This window comes from Excalfactoria chinensis, chromosome 3, assembly GCF_039878825.1.
Source record: "Excalfactoria chinensis isolate bCotChi1 chromosome 3, bCotChi1.hap2, whole genome shotgun sequence".
Lineage (NCBI taxonomy): Eukaryota > Metazoa > Chordata > Aves > Galliformes > Phasianidae > Excalfactoria > Excalfactoria chinensis.
Window position 1 is genome coordinate 70,124,314 of NC_092827.1, and position 18,275 is coordinate 70,142,588.

At 34.3% G+C, this 18,275-nt stretch overlaps 1 protein-coding gene across 8 annotated transcripts in view; it reads left to right on the forward strand.

Annotated features, from left to right (window-relative positions):
• Positions 1-18,275, forward strand: part of RYR2 (ryanodine receptor 2) — a 314,525-nt gene that overhangs the window by 290,305 nt on the left and 5,945 nt on the right. For all 8 annotated transcript variants that reach the window (XM_072331791.1, XM_072331794.1, XM_072331787.1 and 5 more), the window contains 15 exons: positions 150-278; positions 1,380-1,484; positions 2,597-2,678; positions 3,676-4,979; positions 5,391-5,455; positions 7,225-7,372; positions 9,009-9,095; positions 9,879-10,097; positions 11,716-11,846; positions 12,405-12,447; positions 13,263-13,396; positions 15,236-15,296; positions 16,572-16,718; positions 16,798-16,932; positions 18,064-18,220. In XM_072331791.1, the coding sequence (XP_072187892.1) occupies positions 150-278; positions 1,380-1,484; positions 2,597-2,678; positions 3,676-4,979; positions 5,391-5,455; positions 7,225-7,372; positions 9,009-9,095; positions 9,879-10,097; positions 11,716-11,846; positions 12,405-12,447; positions 13,263-13,396; positions 15,236-15,296; positions 16,572-16,718; positions 16,798-16,932; positions 18,064-18,220 (2,947 nt within the window). The remainder of the gene's footprint in view (positions 1-149; positions 279-1,379; positions 1,485-2,596; positions 2,679-3,675; positions 4,980-5,390; positions 5,456-7,224; positions 7,373-9,008; positions 9,096-9,878; positions 10,098-11,715; positions 11,847-12,404; positions 12,448-13,262; positions 13,397-15,235; positions 15,297-16,571; positions 16,719-16,797; positions 16,933-18,063; positions 18,221-18,275) is intronic.

The window sequence follows — 18,275 nt, forward strand, 5'->3', positions numbered from 1 at the left end:
ATACTTGACAAACTGTGAGGGATCATTTAAAACCATAAGCTAATTACTTTTCGAAACTATATTCCTAACTAATGTTTTTCTGATCTTGATGAAAAATTGATTAAAGAAACTAATTGTGTAATCTCTGTGCTTCTCACAACTGTTTTTAGGAGTCCATTAGTGATTTCTATTGGTATTATTCTGGGAAGGACGTTATTGATGAACAAGGGCAACGAAATTTTTCCAAAGCCATCCAGGTTGCGAAACAAGTTTTCAATACTCTCACGGAGTATATCCAGGTAAAATATTTCATTGTAATTTTATGTATTTGCAAGAAAATGAGTAATACTTCAAATATTAAAAAAATGCAGGTAAAATGAGGTATAGGTGGGGATATCAAATAGATGGAATTGTACTTCAAAATGATTTTAGTGCTTTTATTCAAATTGGAAATGAAGTTTTGTGTTACTGGCTCTGCTCTTTTGAGGCCTTAATAATGCAGTCTAATTTACACCTATTTGTAAATAATCATTCTTTGGTTGTTTACAATGTACAGATTATGTGGCGGGGAGCTGGGGACTTGTTGATCCTTGTGGTCTTTTTCAGCTGAAGTGATTCTATGATAGTAGGGTGGATTTTTTAGTTAATTATTTCTGAGGCAGCATTCATTTCCTCACAAAAAATGAAAAATGAAGTGCTTCACTAAATGATTAATCTCAAAGTGTTTTGAAAAAAAAAAATAATCTTGTACGTATTATACTGGTGTGATAACTGTGCTGAATAAATACAAGTAGCAGCAACTAATATACATGTGCACATGCATGTTTATTGTATACTTATATGGCAAATCACAAGAAATATTGTTAGCTAGTAAATATTTAATGTGCTTTTGTCTGAGGTTTCAAAAGATTTTGTAATCTTGCTTTTTGGAAACGATTTTTTTTTTAGAATAATATTTTTTTAATGCCATGTTCTACAAGTAGATTTACTGGAAAGAAAGCCAAACCAACAAATCGGGAATCCTAGTCTCTAATCTCTTATAACAATTTTGCATCTGTACTGTATAAGGTTATTTCTAATTTACAAGTACATCAGCTTGAAGATCTGTGCTCCTCTCACATCCATAGTTTAAAGTTCTGAATAGCTAACCTATACTTTTTGTCCTTCTGAATTCTTAATTGACACTTGGCTAAAGCAGGGTTGGAATAGCTATTAGCAATTGGCATTGCTCATGGTTGGAGGTGTTATGAAATAGGTAATTATATTTATGTTTCTTTTTTCAAAGCATTTTTAAAGGACAATACTATACCTCTCTTTCTGTTTGTTTGTTTGTTTTTTAAATCGAGTTTCTTATAGATAAAACCTGCTTTTTTTTCTCTTATTGCAATGTTAAAAAACAGGGTCCATGTACTGGGAATCAGCAAAGCCTGGCACACAGCAGGCTATGGGATGCTGTAGTTGGTTTTCTTCATGTATTTGCTCACATGCAGATGAAGCTGTCTCAGGTATCTTTTTGTTCTTCCTTTTAAAGTTAATGACTTTTTAGTAAAGATTAACTGTATTTGTTACTGCGAGTAAATAATAACAGCAGTTGATGGTGAAGGCAAGAGGAAAACTAAGAAAGAGGTGAAATAATAAACAATCATTTCAAGGCGTAAACTATGGAATTACAGTGCATGTGAATAGCAGGCCTATAAAAGAATTACTGTCCACGGTCTCAAAGCTGATTAAATGAAGCTGAAAATAAAGCATATCACCTGAAATCAGAAAAGAAAAAAAAAAAGCCAGCTCAGGTTTTGCCTATCAAAGTTATGCCTCCTTGTTTTCTGTGATTTTGCAGAAAAATTTAAGCTTTTTCTATTCTCAATAGGGAAAATTTGTAATTAAGCTTTAGAGTGAGTACATTGCTTTTGGATGTGAGTACTCCTTTCATGATCTACAGAACGTATGGGAAACTAGCGCAGACAGTTCTGAAGAGGACTAAAGTTAGAGAAGAAGAATCCTATCCTTAAACACTGTTTTTTTCAGCTTCTTAATTTTTTTAAATAATGCAGTTCACTTTACATTGCACATTTTTAATCAAACGCAATAATTCTCAATTTTTTGAAGTAATTTGATGTTTTCTGAGAATAGTGTGATAATTATGAATAAATTTCAGATGTTAAGCAATTAAACTCTGAAGGCAATGACAATTTCCTTATTTTTTTTTTTTTTATACTGCAGATCAAGTGTCCATGTTATGTATTCTTTAAATGTGTTGCATAATTGAAAATAGTCTGGCTTAAATAATTTTTCTCCTTACCCTCAGATTTTACACCTTGAAAATGGGTCAGTTACTTAGGTCTGCAGACTTTCTGCTAGAGGTCTCAGTTATTATGGTTAAATATATGGTGCCTCCCAGTAGACTGCATAATATTGAAAGCTGTTTTTTTAAATGATGCATTGAATTTCTGCTTAAGTCTATTTCCCAATCTTCATGCAAACTATCATGATTTTGGATTATCTTTATTATATTCAGAATAGAAAAAAAAAAAAGTCGGTGATTGTGTAGGCCACAGTAGTGATGAATGACAAGGTCGATAGACATCTTATTTATATGTTTGTGTTCATTATTTAGGATTCCAGTCAAATTGAATTACTGAAAGAATTAATGGATCTTCAGAAGGATATGGTTGTCATGTTGCTGTCTATGCTGGAAGGTAGGTAAAATTTAATGTTTTTGTTTTCTTTTACAGTTATTTTGTTAATGTTTAGGTTTTTAACTTTAATGAGACAGTTGTGAGAGATCTTAGGTCATAAATTGCATGAGAGATTTCTATAGTGTGTTTGATATAATTTATATTGCTTCCTCATGTCATAATTGCATGACATCCAGCTATAACAGAAGTTATATTTTGTTTCTGTGAACTTGGCTTAACTTTTGGCTTTAAGTGAGAAATTTTACTGGTGGAGTTGGAATCCTGAATTCTATGAATTGAACAAATTATTTATCATTTCATTAATAGCTTTAATGGCCATAAATAATAGGCTTCAACTCTCCTTAGTCCTCTCTTCTTAGTCCTTTAAAACTAATAATTGAAAATTATCATTCCACAGAGAACATGATCAGTGTCAAGGAATACATTTATGTAGTTCCTGTCTAGAGGCTATCAATAGTATTCTGCTTAGAAATACACAAACATAGACAATTGAAAGAATTTTTGCTTCTTTCATGTACATTTATTGTCTTGAAAGAACTAGGAGGGCAGCAAATGCAGCCTAAATTGCAGTGTAATATGGATTGCTAGAGTTTGCTCAGATGAGGTAACTGAGAAGCAACGTGAGTTATTATATGTAGACAGCACTCTATGGGGGACCTGCTAAACTAGTCATCCTCACTAATGTGACACTAATTCTGTCTGGCACCACAGTAAAATGTGTAGTGTTAGTATTGAAAATCTGCCCGTGTCTAGCACTTTATTAAATGTAACAAATGGCATTCTCTATGGCATTTTTGTTCCTTCTTTCTCTGTTTGCAAATATTCAGTCACATTTTCTCCCAAGTCTTTGGGTAGTGGTATTTGTAAAAGATTTCTAATTTTATAGTTGGTTTCCTCGTAAGAGTGTGTTAATCAGTGGTTTACCAATCTTCCTCTTTGCCAAAATGTTTGCTTCTATCAATATCTCCATCTTCATGTAATATGTTATTACATCTAGGTAATGTTGTGAATGGAACTATTGGCAAGCAAATGGTTGATATGCTTGTGGAATCGTCCAACAATGTGGAGATGATTCTGAAGTTTTTTGATATGTTCTTAAAACTGAAGGATTTGACTTCTTCTGATGCATTCAAAGAGTATGATCCTGATGGCAAAGGCATAATTTCAAAAAGGGATTTCCACAAAGCAATGGAAAGCCATAAGCATTACACCCAGTCTGAAACTGAATTTCTGCTATCATGTGCTGAAACGGATGAGAATGAGACTCTGGACTATGAGGAGTTTGTGAAACGATTCCATGAGCCTGCCAAAGACATTGGTTTCAATGTTGCTGTTCTCCTGACCAATCTTTCTGAACACATGCCCCATGATACTCGATTGCAAACTTTTCTTGAACTGTCAGAAAGTGTGCTGAATTACTTTCAGCCTTTTCTTGGACGTATAGAAATTATGGGCAGTGCAAAGCGCATTGAACGAGTGTATTTTGAAATAAGTGAGTCAAGTCGGACTCAGTGGGAAAAACCTCAGGTAAAAGAGTCAAAGAGACAGTTTATATTTGATGTTGTTAATGAAGGTGGGGAGAAAGAAAAGATGGAGCTTTTTGTTAATTTCTGTGAAGATACCATCTTTGAAATGCAACTGGCTGCCCAAATCTCTGAGTCAGATCTGAATGAAAGATCAGCAAATAAAGAGGACAATGAGAAGGATAAGCCTGAGGAACAGGATCCTGGAATGGGTTTCTTCTCACTTGTAACTATGAAGTCAGCATTAGTAGCGCTCAAGTATAATTTAATGACTCTTATGAAAATGCTCAGCATGAAGAGCCTAAAGAAACAGATGAAAAAAGTGAAGAAAATGACCATGAAGGATATGGTTATGGCTTTATTTTCTTCCTACTGGAGCATTTTAGTGGGTTTACTGCATTTTGCCTATAGTGTCTTCCGGGGCTTCTTTCGCATCATTTGCAGTTTGCTGCTTGGAGGAAGCCTAGTAGAAGGAGCAAAGAAAATCAAGGTGGCTGAACTATTAGCCAATATGCCAGATCCCACTCAGGATGAGGTGCGTGGGGAAGGAGAAGAGGGGGAGAGGAAGCCAGCAGAAACTGCACTGCCTACTGAAGACTTGACTGATTTGAGAACTTTATCAGAGGAAAGTGATCTACTCTCAGATATATTTGGTTTGGATTTGAAACGAGAAGGTGGACAGTATAAATTGATCCCTCACAACCCAAATGCTGGTTTGAGCGATTTACTGAGCAGTCCTTCTGTAGCACCAATGCCTGAGGCACAGGAAAAAGTCCAGGTAACCATACATTTTATTTGTGCTGTACATTTCTCTTTTTCATATGTAAATTACAGGCTAGAAGCAAAACTTGCGACTATTTTTGTGTGGCTTTTGTTGCATTTTCTAGGGAATCACATATAATGGATAAAGTTTGTCTTTACTGACATCATAAACTGAAATGATTATAGCCTTCTTTAAATACCTGGCAATATGGTTTGCTTATAATTCATGGCTAAAATGAAGGATCTTTTTTTTTTTTTTTTTTTTTTTTTTTTTTTTTTTCAGAGCTTCAACTGTTAAAAAAACAAAAAAAACACCCAAAGTTATAATTTTTCACTCTGTATATTTTTTTTAACTAACTTTGTTCTGTTTAATAGTGTTTAGATACATAAAATATATATACATATATATATAACTGACTATCTTTAGGAACAGGTGAAAGAAGATGAAAAGGAAGAGAAGGAAGAAACAAAATCTGAACCTGAAAAAGCAGAGTATGTATAATTCTAACCTGTGATCTTGCAAATACATTTGTTTCACTGAAAAATCAACTTGATTTATACTTACTCCTTTGCATTTAATTTTGTTTCCATTCAAATACCACAGTTGTTTTTTTTTAATCCATCTTCATCATCAAGACACATTTACAAGCGAAGCCCATACAAAGAATTTCACTCCAAGATTTTATAAATATAGGTTTCAGTGAAATGAGTACACTTGTAAAAAATATCTTGAATCTGACAAATCATTTTATACAGGTCTGTTTTAATTGGGCTTAATTTCATGTATTCATTTAATGTTTTCTTGGCAAGTATGAAAATGAAAAAAAAAAAAAATTCTTGGAAAAATTGTAAGAGCATTTGTGTTCCAGAGTGGTTATCTGTCAGTGGTAGAGACTGAATCTGTTTTGCTCATCCTATTTGCTATCTCATACTTAGAGCTATTTAGATTTTGCAAAAGCTTGCTGTTCCATTATGGTTTTAATGAATTACTGAATACTTGCACATTTTTATGGAGATCATTTGTATTTCATAAATAATATTTTGAGGCCTTTTAAGACATGATAAAATCTAATGTTAATGAGATTATTGAGAATAAAAAAGCAAAACATAGGACTTGGTTTTAACCAGTGAACATGGCACTCCCCTTTCCTATGGTTCTTACTATCAAAATTATGAGTGCATCCCTTACTCTCAAGCTATCTCCATATTGCCCTCCTGGTATGGTAAATTCTTGCCAATAATTAATACTCTTCTTTGTAATCAGTACAGCAAATTTCTACAAATTTTTACTAGCTTCATTAAAGGCGAGTATTTCTGACTATTGAAGTTCACTGTTGATCACACTGCTTGGCTATGTGAGGTGCAGCGATACCTGTATTCTTTGTAAAGAGTGCAAGTGTCTGATGCTGTTACCTGCCCTGAAGCCACCCCTAGTGTATGATAAACTGTCAAGTGAAAGTTTGCTGAGAATATCCCACTATGAAGCAGCTTAGGACATCAGTTATTCTGTCTGTAGATAGATGGATTAATAATGTAACATATAAGTTGCCTCTCACTCTGATTTGGCCTCAAATGGTCTTCTGTAATCCTTTCATCTATCACGATGTCAAATCTCATTAGCTTCCAAAATAATTCTGAGTTCCTAAGATGTTGTGCTTCAAGAAGGCAGCCCACTGGCTATGACTTTTTGTAAGCATCATGGTGATAATCACAGATTGAAATGCTGTCAAGCTTTCTTATTCCTCTCTCCTCCTGAGGGAGTACTTACATCATCCTTGGCTGGACAGAAAAGCCATGTTAAAACATGAAGCTTGGTTTGTAAATATAAGAAAAAAAACAGTATTTTTCAGTTTGTGTGAAAATCAGATTGTTGAACTGCATGAGGTTGGATGAGAGTTCTCAGACAGTGGCAGTTGGACAGACATTTGCCAAGGCAAATATGAACTGCAGAATTATGAGGAGGAGCTTCAGGTAATAAGTTTGGAAGATTCTTCATTACTTACCTCTACCAGTTAGCAATTCTAACTTCAAGGTGACAAACTAGTAAATTCAATTATCTGTAGATTTAACGAGAATGTTACAATTGCCAGTGCTTTATGCTGAAGATGGATATCTATACTTATTACCAATTTGTATGCACTGCATGAATTACGACTACTTGAGTCGAATGATGCAGTGTCCTCTCATATGGCTTGGCTTAGTTATTTTTCTGTCAATTTTATTAAACTGTCATGTTATTTTGGTTTTAATCGTATCCTAAGAGGAGAGGATGGAGAAAAAGAAGAGAAAGCAAAGGAAGACAAAGTAAAACAGAAGTTAAGACAGCTTCATACTCACAGATATGGAGAACCAGAAATTCAGGAATCAGCTTTCTGGAAGAAAATCATTGCATATCAACAGAAGCTTCTTGTAAGTTGTTTTCTATGCTGTGATTTGCATATTATAAGATTAATGTACCCACAAAATTGTTCTACCAAACTGAAAAAGACACATTTACATCTGATAAGTCTCATTCATTCTTCTATCTATAGTCATCCATAAATTGGATATAAAGGCAAAAGTTCATTTGGATTGATAAGTGAAAAACAAAACCACAAACACAACAACAGGAAAAAAAAAGCAGCTGGTCACCCACTGCCCCCAGATAAGGCCAGGAAGAGTGTTGGAAGGGTAAAATAGTGAATAGTGAGAACTCATGGTCTGAGACAAAGACAGTTCACTAGCAAAGCAAAAGCAACACACACAAGCAAAGCAAAACAAAATAAGGAATTCATTTCCTGTCTTCCACTGGCAACTAGGTGTTCAGCCACTCCCGGGAAGGCTGAGCAAATCATGTTTAATGGCTGATTGGGAAGACATATGCCATCAATCTGAATATCCCTTGCTCGCTTCCACATTTTTTCCCTAACACTCACTGTTCGTGTGTGGCCAGTATATCACTTATGTCAGCTTTGGCCAGCTGTCCCAGCTGTGTCCCCTCTCAGCTCCTTGTGTACTCCAAGCTCCTTGCTGGCAGGGCAGCACAAGAAATAGAAGAGTCCTTGGTTCAGGGGCAAGCACTGCTCACCAACAGCTAAAAACATCAGTGTTGTCACCACTATTTTAATAAAAAATACTGAACACAGCATCTTAAGAGTCTCTACAATCTCAGTCAAAACTGTGATAAATAGCCATTTCCCAGGTTGTAAAAAGCAAATGGAAGAAAATTAATATATTGGGAATATGCAGTGACCTACATCAAAAAAATGTTACAACTGGCAAAGATAACCTCTCAGAAAGATAATGTCACCTTCTTTTAAAAGTGCTTGTTTTTGTGCAGACTTCTTAGTGTTAATTAATTATATGGTGAGAAGTAAGTGATAAGAGTTATGTGGGTAAAGGAAATGCATTTGCGAAATTGGGAGTACATTTTCTTCAAATTTGTCTGGTTTTCTGATAGCACTATTTTGAACCCTTGAGATTTTGGCTTTTTTTAAACTGTTAGTTAATTCATTTTTTAAACTGTTATTTTATAGACAATTGGAAAGATACAGTTAGAAACTTTGAAGGCGCTTCATGACGTATTTTGTAAAACATCTTTAAAACGAAGTGGCCCAATTGACAAGATGAAATGACTATAAATTTAGATATTATTTTGTACCTTAAATATTCAGTCCACCATAGAACATAGGTTTAAGCAAGAATTTGCTCACTGGAACGAGATTTCTCTCAGTGTCATGTGCTTCAGCTTTCATTTTTGATGTTTTTAAAATCAGAAGGAATAGATAAACATGAAAAGTTTAGTTAATGCGTAATTTTCCAGTCTTCTGACATGGAAGGCACTAAAGAAAATGAGCATGGCTATAGTCTGGCTGAAATCATGGGAAATTCTGAAGCAGTGTGAAAGAATAATTTCTTTTTCAGATTGGGACTGAATGTTCATTACACTACTGATATTTTATTAGTTGTGTAGATTAATTTCCCTAAAATAATGCTTAATAATGAATTTCAGGACTGTGGTATCATTATGAGGCAGGGTATTTTTAAACTTTATTTATGTTTTCAGAATTATTTTGCTCGAAACTTTTATAACATGAGGATGTTGGCGTTGTTTGTTGCCTTTGCCATCAACTTCATCCTGCTTTTCTATAAGGTATGTTCATCACACTGTTGCTTTTAAATTTGCATTCTGAAAAGCATTCAGGCTTTTTAGACAGTGTCCTACTGTAAAAAGCAAAAAACAAAAAAAAGCCAACTGCTAACCTAACAGAGTAAATACCTTCTTCAGACTGATACTTCAGAGATCTAACAGTGATAGCTGATGTGTTTGCATGAAACACGCAACTGGCTATTTCCTGAGTTCTGTGTTGTGACAAATGCAGCAGAGTAAAAGTATCTGTGCCTCAGATGCTCCATTTCATAGTACAGTGACTCAGCCAACTCCAATTTCAGTGACAACTTAGTTTAATACACCTCAGCTGCGATGTCTTCCTGTGTCCTCACGCTCCCCTGAGAGAGTGAGTACAGCTGTATAGAATGTCACGGATCACCTTTGTCAAGGCCTGTAGTAAATATTATAGAAATCAAGATTTTTCAGTTCTTGGAAGAGCCCTGCTCGTAAAGATTGCATGCAGCAATGTCGGGAGTTCATGGAGTTTCTTCCAGGAGGACTGTGCCCTTTCTTGAATTCAAGGTGATAAATTCAGCTTGGCCCACACTTGCAAAGGAAAGAGAGTAAAAGAAAATCAGCACTGTTATAAGTTAGTGTAACAAGATAAAGTGGTCGCTGTGAACATTTTTTTTGGGGGGGGGGAGGGGAAAAAGATTTCCTCACAATTCTGTTGTTGATTGCTTTCAGTTGTACTATTTAGCTTTTAGTAGTATGAAACATCAAAGGAATACACCTGTAATATTAAGATTTAAGTGATTTAAACAGGTCTCCACCTCTGCTGTGACAGAAGAAAAGGAAATTCCTGTAGTGTCTACTGGAGAAAATATGAAGTTGGACAGCTTGGAAAGTGACAGCCAGAGGGTCATTGCCGTGCATTATGTCCTGGAAGAAAGCAGTGGCTACATGGAGCCCACACTACGAATTTTGGCTATCTTACACACAGTCATCTCATTCTTCTGCATCATTGGATACTACTGTTTGAAAGTAAGAAAAACTAATCACTGTTTTTTCTGCTAGCTGCAAACTTTTTGTCCATTGAGTGCCATAGGTTGAAACAAAGTTGTAGCACCTTTTCTTAAACAAGTTGAGAAATCATATAAATACTGTTCTGCTATTGTAATCTACAACAAAAACTGAATTAGGTGAATTGTGAATTCAGAAGGCTCCAGGCCAGAGCCTAAATTGCTGGTCTGGCATTGGATTGTAGGTTCACAGTTTCCACAGTTACCACATCAGGCTGGCAAGTGTTGCAGGAAATTCTTGTGACTGTCAAGCACTGTTTGATTTTCCACTCTAAGTTTCTCTGCAGATCAGTAAATTCTAAAAACATTTTCATGTTTCACTGGTTAGCATGAACAGTGAAGTCTCAGATTTCTGTATATGGAGATGTCCTCTTCTACTTCACGCTTTTTTTATCCTTTTGACCCACAGTGTTCTTTACAACTGCATTTATTTTCTGACTAGAAGTGATGAGCATTCTTTATAGCAAATAATGGTAATAATTACATTCTTTCCAAATCTGAAAATAAGGAAAGGACCAAATGTGGTTTTAGTCTCTGTCTTTGGAGATGCATTGATTTCGTTATTAAAAATATTTGTAACTGCAGTTCTATGTACATTTGTTTCTAGAGAGTGTTCCACTTGAAATCCACTATAGTTTTCTCAATTAGTTCTATGAAAATAAGATCAGTACTGTTGTTATTGTATGTAATACAATTATCATCTTAATTTAGTCTACTTTTCATTGTTATTTTTCCAGTATACCCATGAATAGTCATACACCATTGCAATGCGGATGCATTTTGAAAACCTGTGAAGTAATTACAGCAGTATTTATTTTCAAAATAAATAATAAATAAATAAACAATCCACCATACATGTTAACAAAGTAAAGCATGCATTTCCATTGGAAACAGACTTCTAAGTAAAAAACTCTCTACTGAGACCTCTAGTTACATCTGCCTTCTCAGAATGTACTTTCAATTGTCATCCAGAACACAAAAATGACTTGTAAGAAAAGCTTGATCCTTGCTGTTCAGGTGTCTTTGCTGGCAAAGAAGCACAGATAACAAATCAAATGCACAGAATGTGAACAGTGTTTAAGGATTTTACTTTTAACTGTTCACAATCTGTTCTTCATGCTGTGAAACTTCAAGAATTCTTTAACAAATTCCAGGTGCCAGAATGCAATCCAAAAGCATGATCCCAAATGAATATTTTAGAACTAGAATTTCTAGGATTTTATTTTTTTTTTCTAGGGATATAATTTTTTATATTTATTTTAGCTCTCTTTTGTATTACTAATTGTAGTAGTTCTATGGAATCATGCAACCATTTTTATTGGAAGGACCTTCACATTTTTTTTGCCATCTTATTACAGCAATGCAATGCACTCTTAATTCTGTGATTCTTGAACTAACTGATCCATGCATCTATACCTCAGAGTGTTCTGGGCAGTTGTCAATTCTTTTAATTTTTTGAACTATTATTTAAACATGTTCAGTTTTCATATCTAATTTTCCTAAAGAAACAGCCTTTCATCTGAGTTTTCAGATATTTCATTGCATTTTTTACTAATTCTGATATGTTTTTTCAACTGCAGGTCCCACTGGTAATTTTTAAGAGAGAAAAGGAAGTAGCAAGGAAGCTGGAATTTGATGGATTGTATATCACTGAACAGCCCTCAGAAGATGATATTAAAGGGCAGTGGGATAGACTTGTAATCAACACACAGTGAGTTTTTGCTTAGTCTATAGTTTTGTAAGGAATTATTCTTTCTTATTATTATTTACTTTTGAGCTGCATGAAGAGAGGAGTGAGCAGCGCAACAAGGGAGATAATTGTCACCCTTTATTTTTCGCTATCTTGGAGCAGCTTACATATTAAGGAGAAGAAAAAACCAAGTAATCTGTTTTGACAAGCACAGTGATGATTGTTTATTGCTGTCAGTTCAAATGAGCTATGGCTTGGATACTTTTATTGGCTCTTGAAGTCTCTCTTTTGGGAATGTATTTCAAAGTCTGACTCTTTGCCTCTTGTAATTATGTGACTTCAAATGCTTTGTAGCCTTGTCTGGTTGCCATCAGCTCAGTTGCCCTTTTGCAGACATGCTAGTGTGATAGGCTCAACACCATTTAGTACCTTTCATTGCAGTGACTACCTGGATTGCCAGGTGATAGCAACAACACAGACTCTTAGAAACAAACAGTATATAATTTCTGTATCATAGTAAGTAACCTATCTCTTCAGACCCATCTAAAATGTCCTCTTTTTTTCACACGTGTTTTTCAGGTCTTTTCCAAACAACTATTGGGACAAATTTGTGAAAAGAAAGGTGAGGCTTATTTCTTAAGTTCTTTTCATAGAAATGCATAAGTTCTTTTCCAGAAACATTTCCCATGAAACACCTCAAATTTTCTAAGAAATAGACAGATAGTTTGAGTTCACTTAATAACATTTTAGCTCTATCTTTACCAGATCTTGTGAATCCTATAAATTTGTTCAAAAACATTGAACTCTCTGTTAGAGATCTTCTGATTCCTACATACTCTATCTATATTATTTTATTTGTTGCATTATTAACTATCAACAAATTGTAATGTTGTTACGTATTACACAAAGTGTAATATGCAGTGTTGCTAGTTAGTAAGTAGGGACATTTATCATAACTTTTTCACTGTGAAGTATTTCCCCTTAAAGAAAAATCAAGGATGTTTATAAACTATTTAAAGAAAATTTAAATGATATTTTTCTTTACTTTGTTTCTTAAAATAATGTGTAAAGGTCAAATACGTCCTACAAGAAATCTTACTTTAATCAGAGCTTTTCATGAATAGTCAAAACATCTCTTGCCTTTGTGAGCTAAACATGTGTTTTGATGTGTTTGGTTTTTTTTATTTGCCTGTGACAATTTAGTTATTCTATTTCTGCTGAGTTGTTTTCCTGTATTCATTAAATCAGTAGAAACATCTCATTTTTGACAAGCCCTCCTGGATCTATCAAAGTGATTGATATTAAGCAGGAAAAAAATACTAAATTATATGATAGAAAGAAACAAACAAATGAAAAAGATAATGCGTGTTAAATTTCTTTTCTTCAGAAACCAAACTTTTACCCACTGCTTCTCTTGAATGTTCCTCCTAACTTTAGGTCATGGATAAATATGGTGAGTTCTATGGCCGAGACAGAATCAGTGAGTTACTAGGAATGGACAAAGCTGCTCTCGATTTTAGCGATGCTAGAGAAAAGAAGAAACCAAAGAAGGATAGCTCCTTATCTGCTGTGTAAGCATTGCTTCTTGTTCGGATTTATTTGTTTTTTGTTTTTTTATTTTGGTGTGGGCTTTTTGTGGTGTTTTTTGTAGGTGGTTAAAACTGTGAACTCAAAGTTTGTCATTTAGGTTTTAATTTTCTTATTGTATGACTTCTGTATAAAAAATGGCTATATAAGATAAAACAATTTGCAAAATGAATTAATTTGTGAAATTATTCATTAATTGTGAAATAATTCATGACAGAGTTCTTATAAAAACGAATAATCTTTTCTTCTGTATAAAGATTCATGCTAATGCACAGCTGCTTGAAAGCATCACATTATTTCTGTTCTAATAGTGTTGATCTAACTGGGCTAGAAACTCACATTTTTACTTTTCAGCTCAATCAGAATGAAAGGAGAAAATTGGCACTATACATTCTGGTTTCAAGGAAATGGTGAAATATATTCAAGTGATTTTGATGGTAAACTATGGATCAAGTAAAACCTTGGAAGTTGGATGATCTTCTCATAATTTGTTTTCCCTAAACTACATACTTGTCTGTACTTACCAGACATGAGAAGAATCTCCTAGACATTGAAGTAGTCGAAGTAATAGTAATCATTTTCATTCTTACAGAAGAGATAAAGAGATACCCTCAGTTTTTGCAGAACACTTTTAACGCTGTAGAGATTATAATGTAAGGGCATATTTTTTTTCTGTAACAGTAGCACTTACCAACGTATTTACAAGAATTATATGGAATAGCAGGGCTGCTAGTAGATAAGAATTGCTTTCTGGAAAGCGCTGTTTTTGTAAAGATGAAACTGAAGAATAAAACTGGAAGAGTAAAAGCAAGAAACAGGAGTCCAGCTAAACAACCAAAACTGTAGTGCTGGAATCCAAAGGCTCTGAGGCATAGCAATACAGTTTAATAATGTGGCAGAATTACTTTTCAGAAAACTTTCTTTCCTGCCTTTTTATTGTTCAGCAGTAGAACGCATGCTTGGATTTAGAAAAAATTATTTCATTCTTTTTTCCTTTTTTTATTTTTGTTGTTGTTGTTTTGGTTTGTTATTATTGATTGAAAAAGACAGTGAAACTGCCTAATCTTCCCTGTGTATTCATGACTCTTACTTAGGAAGAAAATTAAAATAATAATTCTATTGATATTCTTGGAAAAAGAGAGACCAGGATGAAGTAGTTGGAGGAGATTGATTAAATGCTTCTTTTAGAATCATACCTTTCTGTTATATTTCTAATGCCTGTTTTATGTCATATGCATTAACAGCAAGAAAAAAAAATTATGATTTCATAGCATCTTTCATACTCTCCTTGGAGAAATCTATACTTACAGCAGCAGAATGTGCTGTGGGAAAATAAACAGCTGTGACAGAGATTTGCAGAAAATCACATTCTTCAGAAATTTACATTTATCTGCTTTATACCAGGTTCAAAACTGAACATGTATGAATCTACCCAAACTCAAGCATCCATTAGATCCAGCATTTAAATATTTACAGCACAATGAAGAGTGTGGAATCAGTAGGAGCAGTCCTCAAGCTCAGTTGGGTTCGGTGTTAGCAGATAAGTTCCCTTATGACAGAATGACTTTGCACTGCAGAAATTGATCAGTTCCAGGTCTGGTGACTCCAAAATAGTGTGTAGTAATTTATTTTTCTGCTTTTGTTTCAATTAGGTCTGTTCCAGAGTCAAAGTAAAGTTGGAAAAGGTTCTGATGTATTTCAGCTTGAGAGAAATAAATAATTTGTAATGTCCTGTGTTTATAAGATAATACTCTTCCTGTAGACTGTGTTGCATAAATTCTTATATTGTTCTTATATAAAATGTGATTGATTTATTTTTACAGGCTAAACTCCATTGATGTTAAGTATCAGATGTGGAAATTAGGAGTTGTTTTCACTGACAATGTAAGTTAATCAGTATATAAATGTGTATAAATGCACACACTTATACCTTCTTAAAAATAAACCCATCCTAACTTGAAGTGCTTCAGAGAGCATATGAAATATTCTGAATTATATTTAATTGACTACGTAAAGATCTTGGATGCTTGAAAGGAGAATGTCCAAATCTTTACCTGTTTACTTGAGTATTAAGAATCTTAGTTTGTTTTACTCCCTCCTGCTTCTACCCTTCTGAAATATTTATTTATGAGGAATAAGCAAGTATTGTGCTGTAAAACTGAAAAAATATCTGTATATGTTCCAATTAATTTTTTTCATATTGTCCATAGTCTTTACATCTGCAGTCACTTGAATATTTCTGGAGCAGTCAGATCAGTATAGTTAACGTTTGTGGAATTACTGTAATTTATATCACTGAAGCTGTTAGTAGGATTTGACGCAGAATGAGGCTAATGATTTTAATTGTTCGAAAAATGAGTCTTAAAAAAGGAATGATAAATAAGGCCATTTAAATATCTCACAGTTTAAAATATTGCTCATTTTATGAATGCAAACGGTCTCATGATCATGGCTCACCTGTCTCAGCTAATTTTTCCGGTGCAAAAATTGCTGGGTAACAAATCATTTTGGAACAAGGACTGCTGGAGAATGAAGATGTAATCTGTCTTCAGTCAGGAAGACTGAAATTTGCAGTTTGAGGTTGGGGTGGGAATTCACCAAGTCTACAGAATGCATGACCTGTAAAGAATTTGAGTTTGTTCAGGATTATGTTTCCTCTAGCAGAGTCTCTGTCTGAAATTTCTCTTGTATGTACTTGTCTTTTAGTCAGAAAAAATGAAATGATAGTGGAAAAAGTGAAATGAACATTTGTAGGAGTAGTAAACTTCATAAATTTCATTACACAGTTAAGTAGCAGTTTTAGTGTTTTGAATTGATTTGGGAATTTTTATTCTTTAGTGTGTCAGTAACATCCTTAGTGTAACAATATTTAAAGGTAAACATCCAGAAACATATAATCAAAAAAAATCACATCAAAATGAGTTTTTCAAAAATTGAAATGTGGAATTTGTTGATTTTGACCTTTTCTTGTGCACTCTGCATTTGTGGATTTGATATTTTTGAACAAAAGGAAATTTCTCAAAAATTCTGTAAGAAGAGTCACAATTTTCTGTTTAGTAGGAAAGCACATTCAAGCAATTTCTACTTTTCATTAGCACTGTGAAATAAGTTAGACATGATCGTCATTTTGTTCTGTAATGTAGTTGTTTTTTCTGTTAGTCTTTCCTTTACCTAGCTTGGTACATGACCATGTCAGTCCTTGGCCATTACAACAATTTTTTCTTTGCTGCTCATCTCCTTGACATTGCAATGGGATTCAAGACATTACGAACTATACTCTCATCAGTGACCCACAATGGCAAACAGGTATCAACAGTCATCTTTTTTTCATTGGTCTGTTCAGAAGACCTTCTAGAAAGACAACTATAACTGTACTTTTTTCCAGCTTGTCCTAACAGTGGGATTACTGGCTGTAGTGGTGTACTTGTACACAGTAGTGGCATTCAATTTTTTCCGAAAGTTCTACAACAAAAGTGAAGATGGTGATATGCCAGATATGAAATGCGATGATATGCTAACAGTAAGTCTTAGTTTGCTTTCTACTTCTTCTTTTTTTTTTTTTGTTTTTTTTTTTTTTTTTTCCCCTTCTCCTTTATGTAATTCCTGTTCATTCAACAGTATTATTGGCCATCAACAGAAAGACTAATATAAGGGAAAGAAATAAATTCAGGAATATCCCTTGAACAACCAGATATTCCTTGTGCATGTTAAACAAATGCTTCTTTAAGTGGATGATATAAGCATGATAGTATTCTTTATCATAGTTTCTTCAAAAATAAAAACCAGTTAAAGCCAAGATCTCAGTCAGTTAAAGGGCTGAATTTTTAGGTTCTGTAGGTCATTCAGGAGAATGTTCAGTTACTGGCAAGGAATTTTGTAAGTAATTTAAGTTCTGAAATTATTGTTTAATTTTTAAAATCCAGTATTTTCTTTTACCAGGAGTCATTGAGGTTATCTTCATTTCACTATTCTGTTACTGAAAATTACTTAGCTTCTGAGATGGTGCCGGGCTTTGGATAGTAATTAGAGCTTAAACCCCACAGATATCTAAGATGTATTGCTATTAAGATCAGTCTAAAAGTAACCTAGAACAAAATCAAATGTATGTTTAATGTAATGCAAACTGAACCACTTCCTGGGAATTTCATAGGAACACCAAGGTTGGACCTCCAAGGTCATTCAGTCCATCCATCAATCCACCTACCAACAATATTTCCCATTAAACTGTGTCCCTCAATACAACATCTAAATGTTTCTGGAACACCTCCAAGGATCTCTACCACGTCCTTGGACTGCCCATTCCAAGACTTGACCACTCTGTCAGAGAAAAATTTTTCCTACTATCCAACCTGAACCTCCCCCAGTGCAACTTCAGACCACTCATTCTAGACCTAGGGGTGGAAAAAGGGGGTGAATTTGATGGCAGTGATAAGTACTGCTTGTACATTACTGTATGCTGAAACTTCTGTACCTCAATCATGGTGTGCTGCTGGCCTTAGGGTAATCATGAGTTAAAATGCTAAAATGTTCAACAGTTCTGCTAATTACTGAATTTGCTATAGTGAATGTTCTTAATTGCAGATGCAGAAAACTTCTTAGCCCTTTCTTTTTTCTCCTTTTTTTTTTTTTTTTTTTTTTTTTTTTTTTTTAGTGCTACATGTTTCACATGTATGTTGGAGTGCGTGCAGGTGGAGGCATTGGTGATGAAATAGAGGATCCAGCAGGAGATGAATATGAAATCTATCGAATTATCTTTGACATCACTTTCTTCTTCTTCGTGATTGTCATCCTGCTTGCCATTATTCAAGGTATATGTCTGTAGCTTGCAGTGAGTGGAAGCACAATTATAACAATACGTGGATT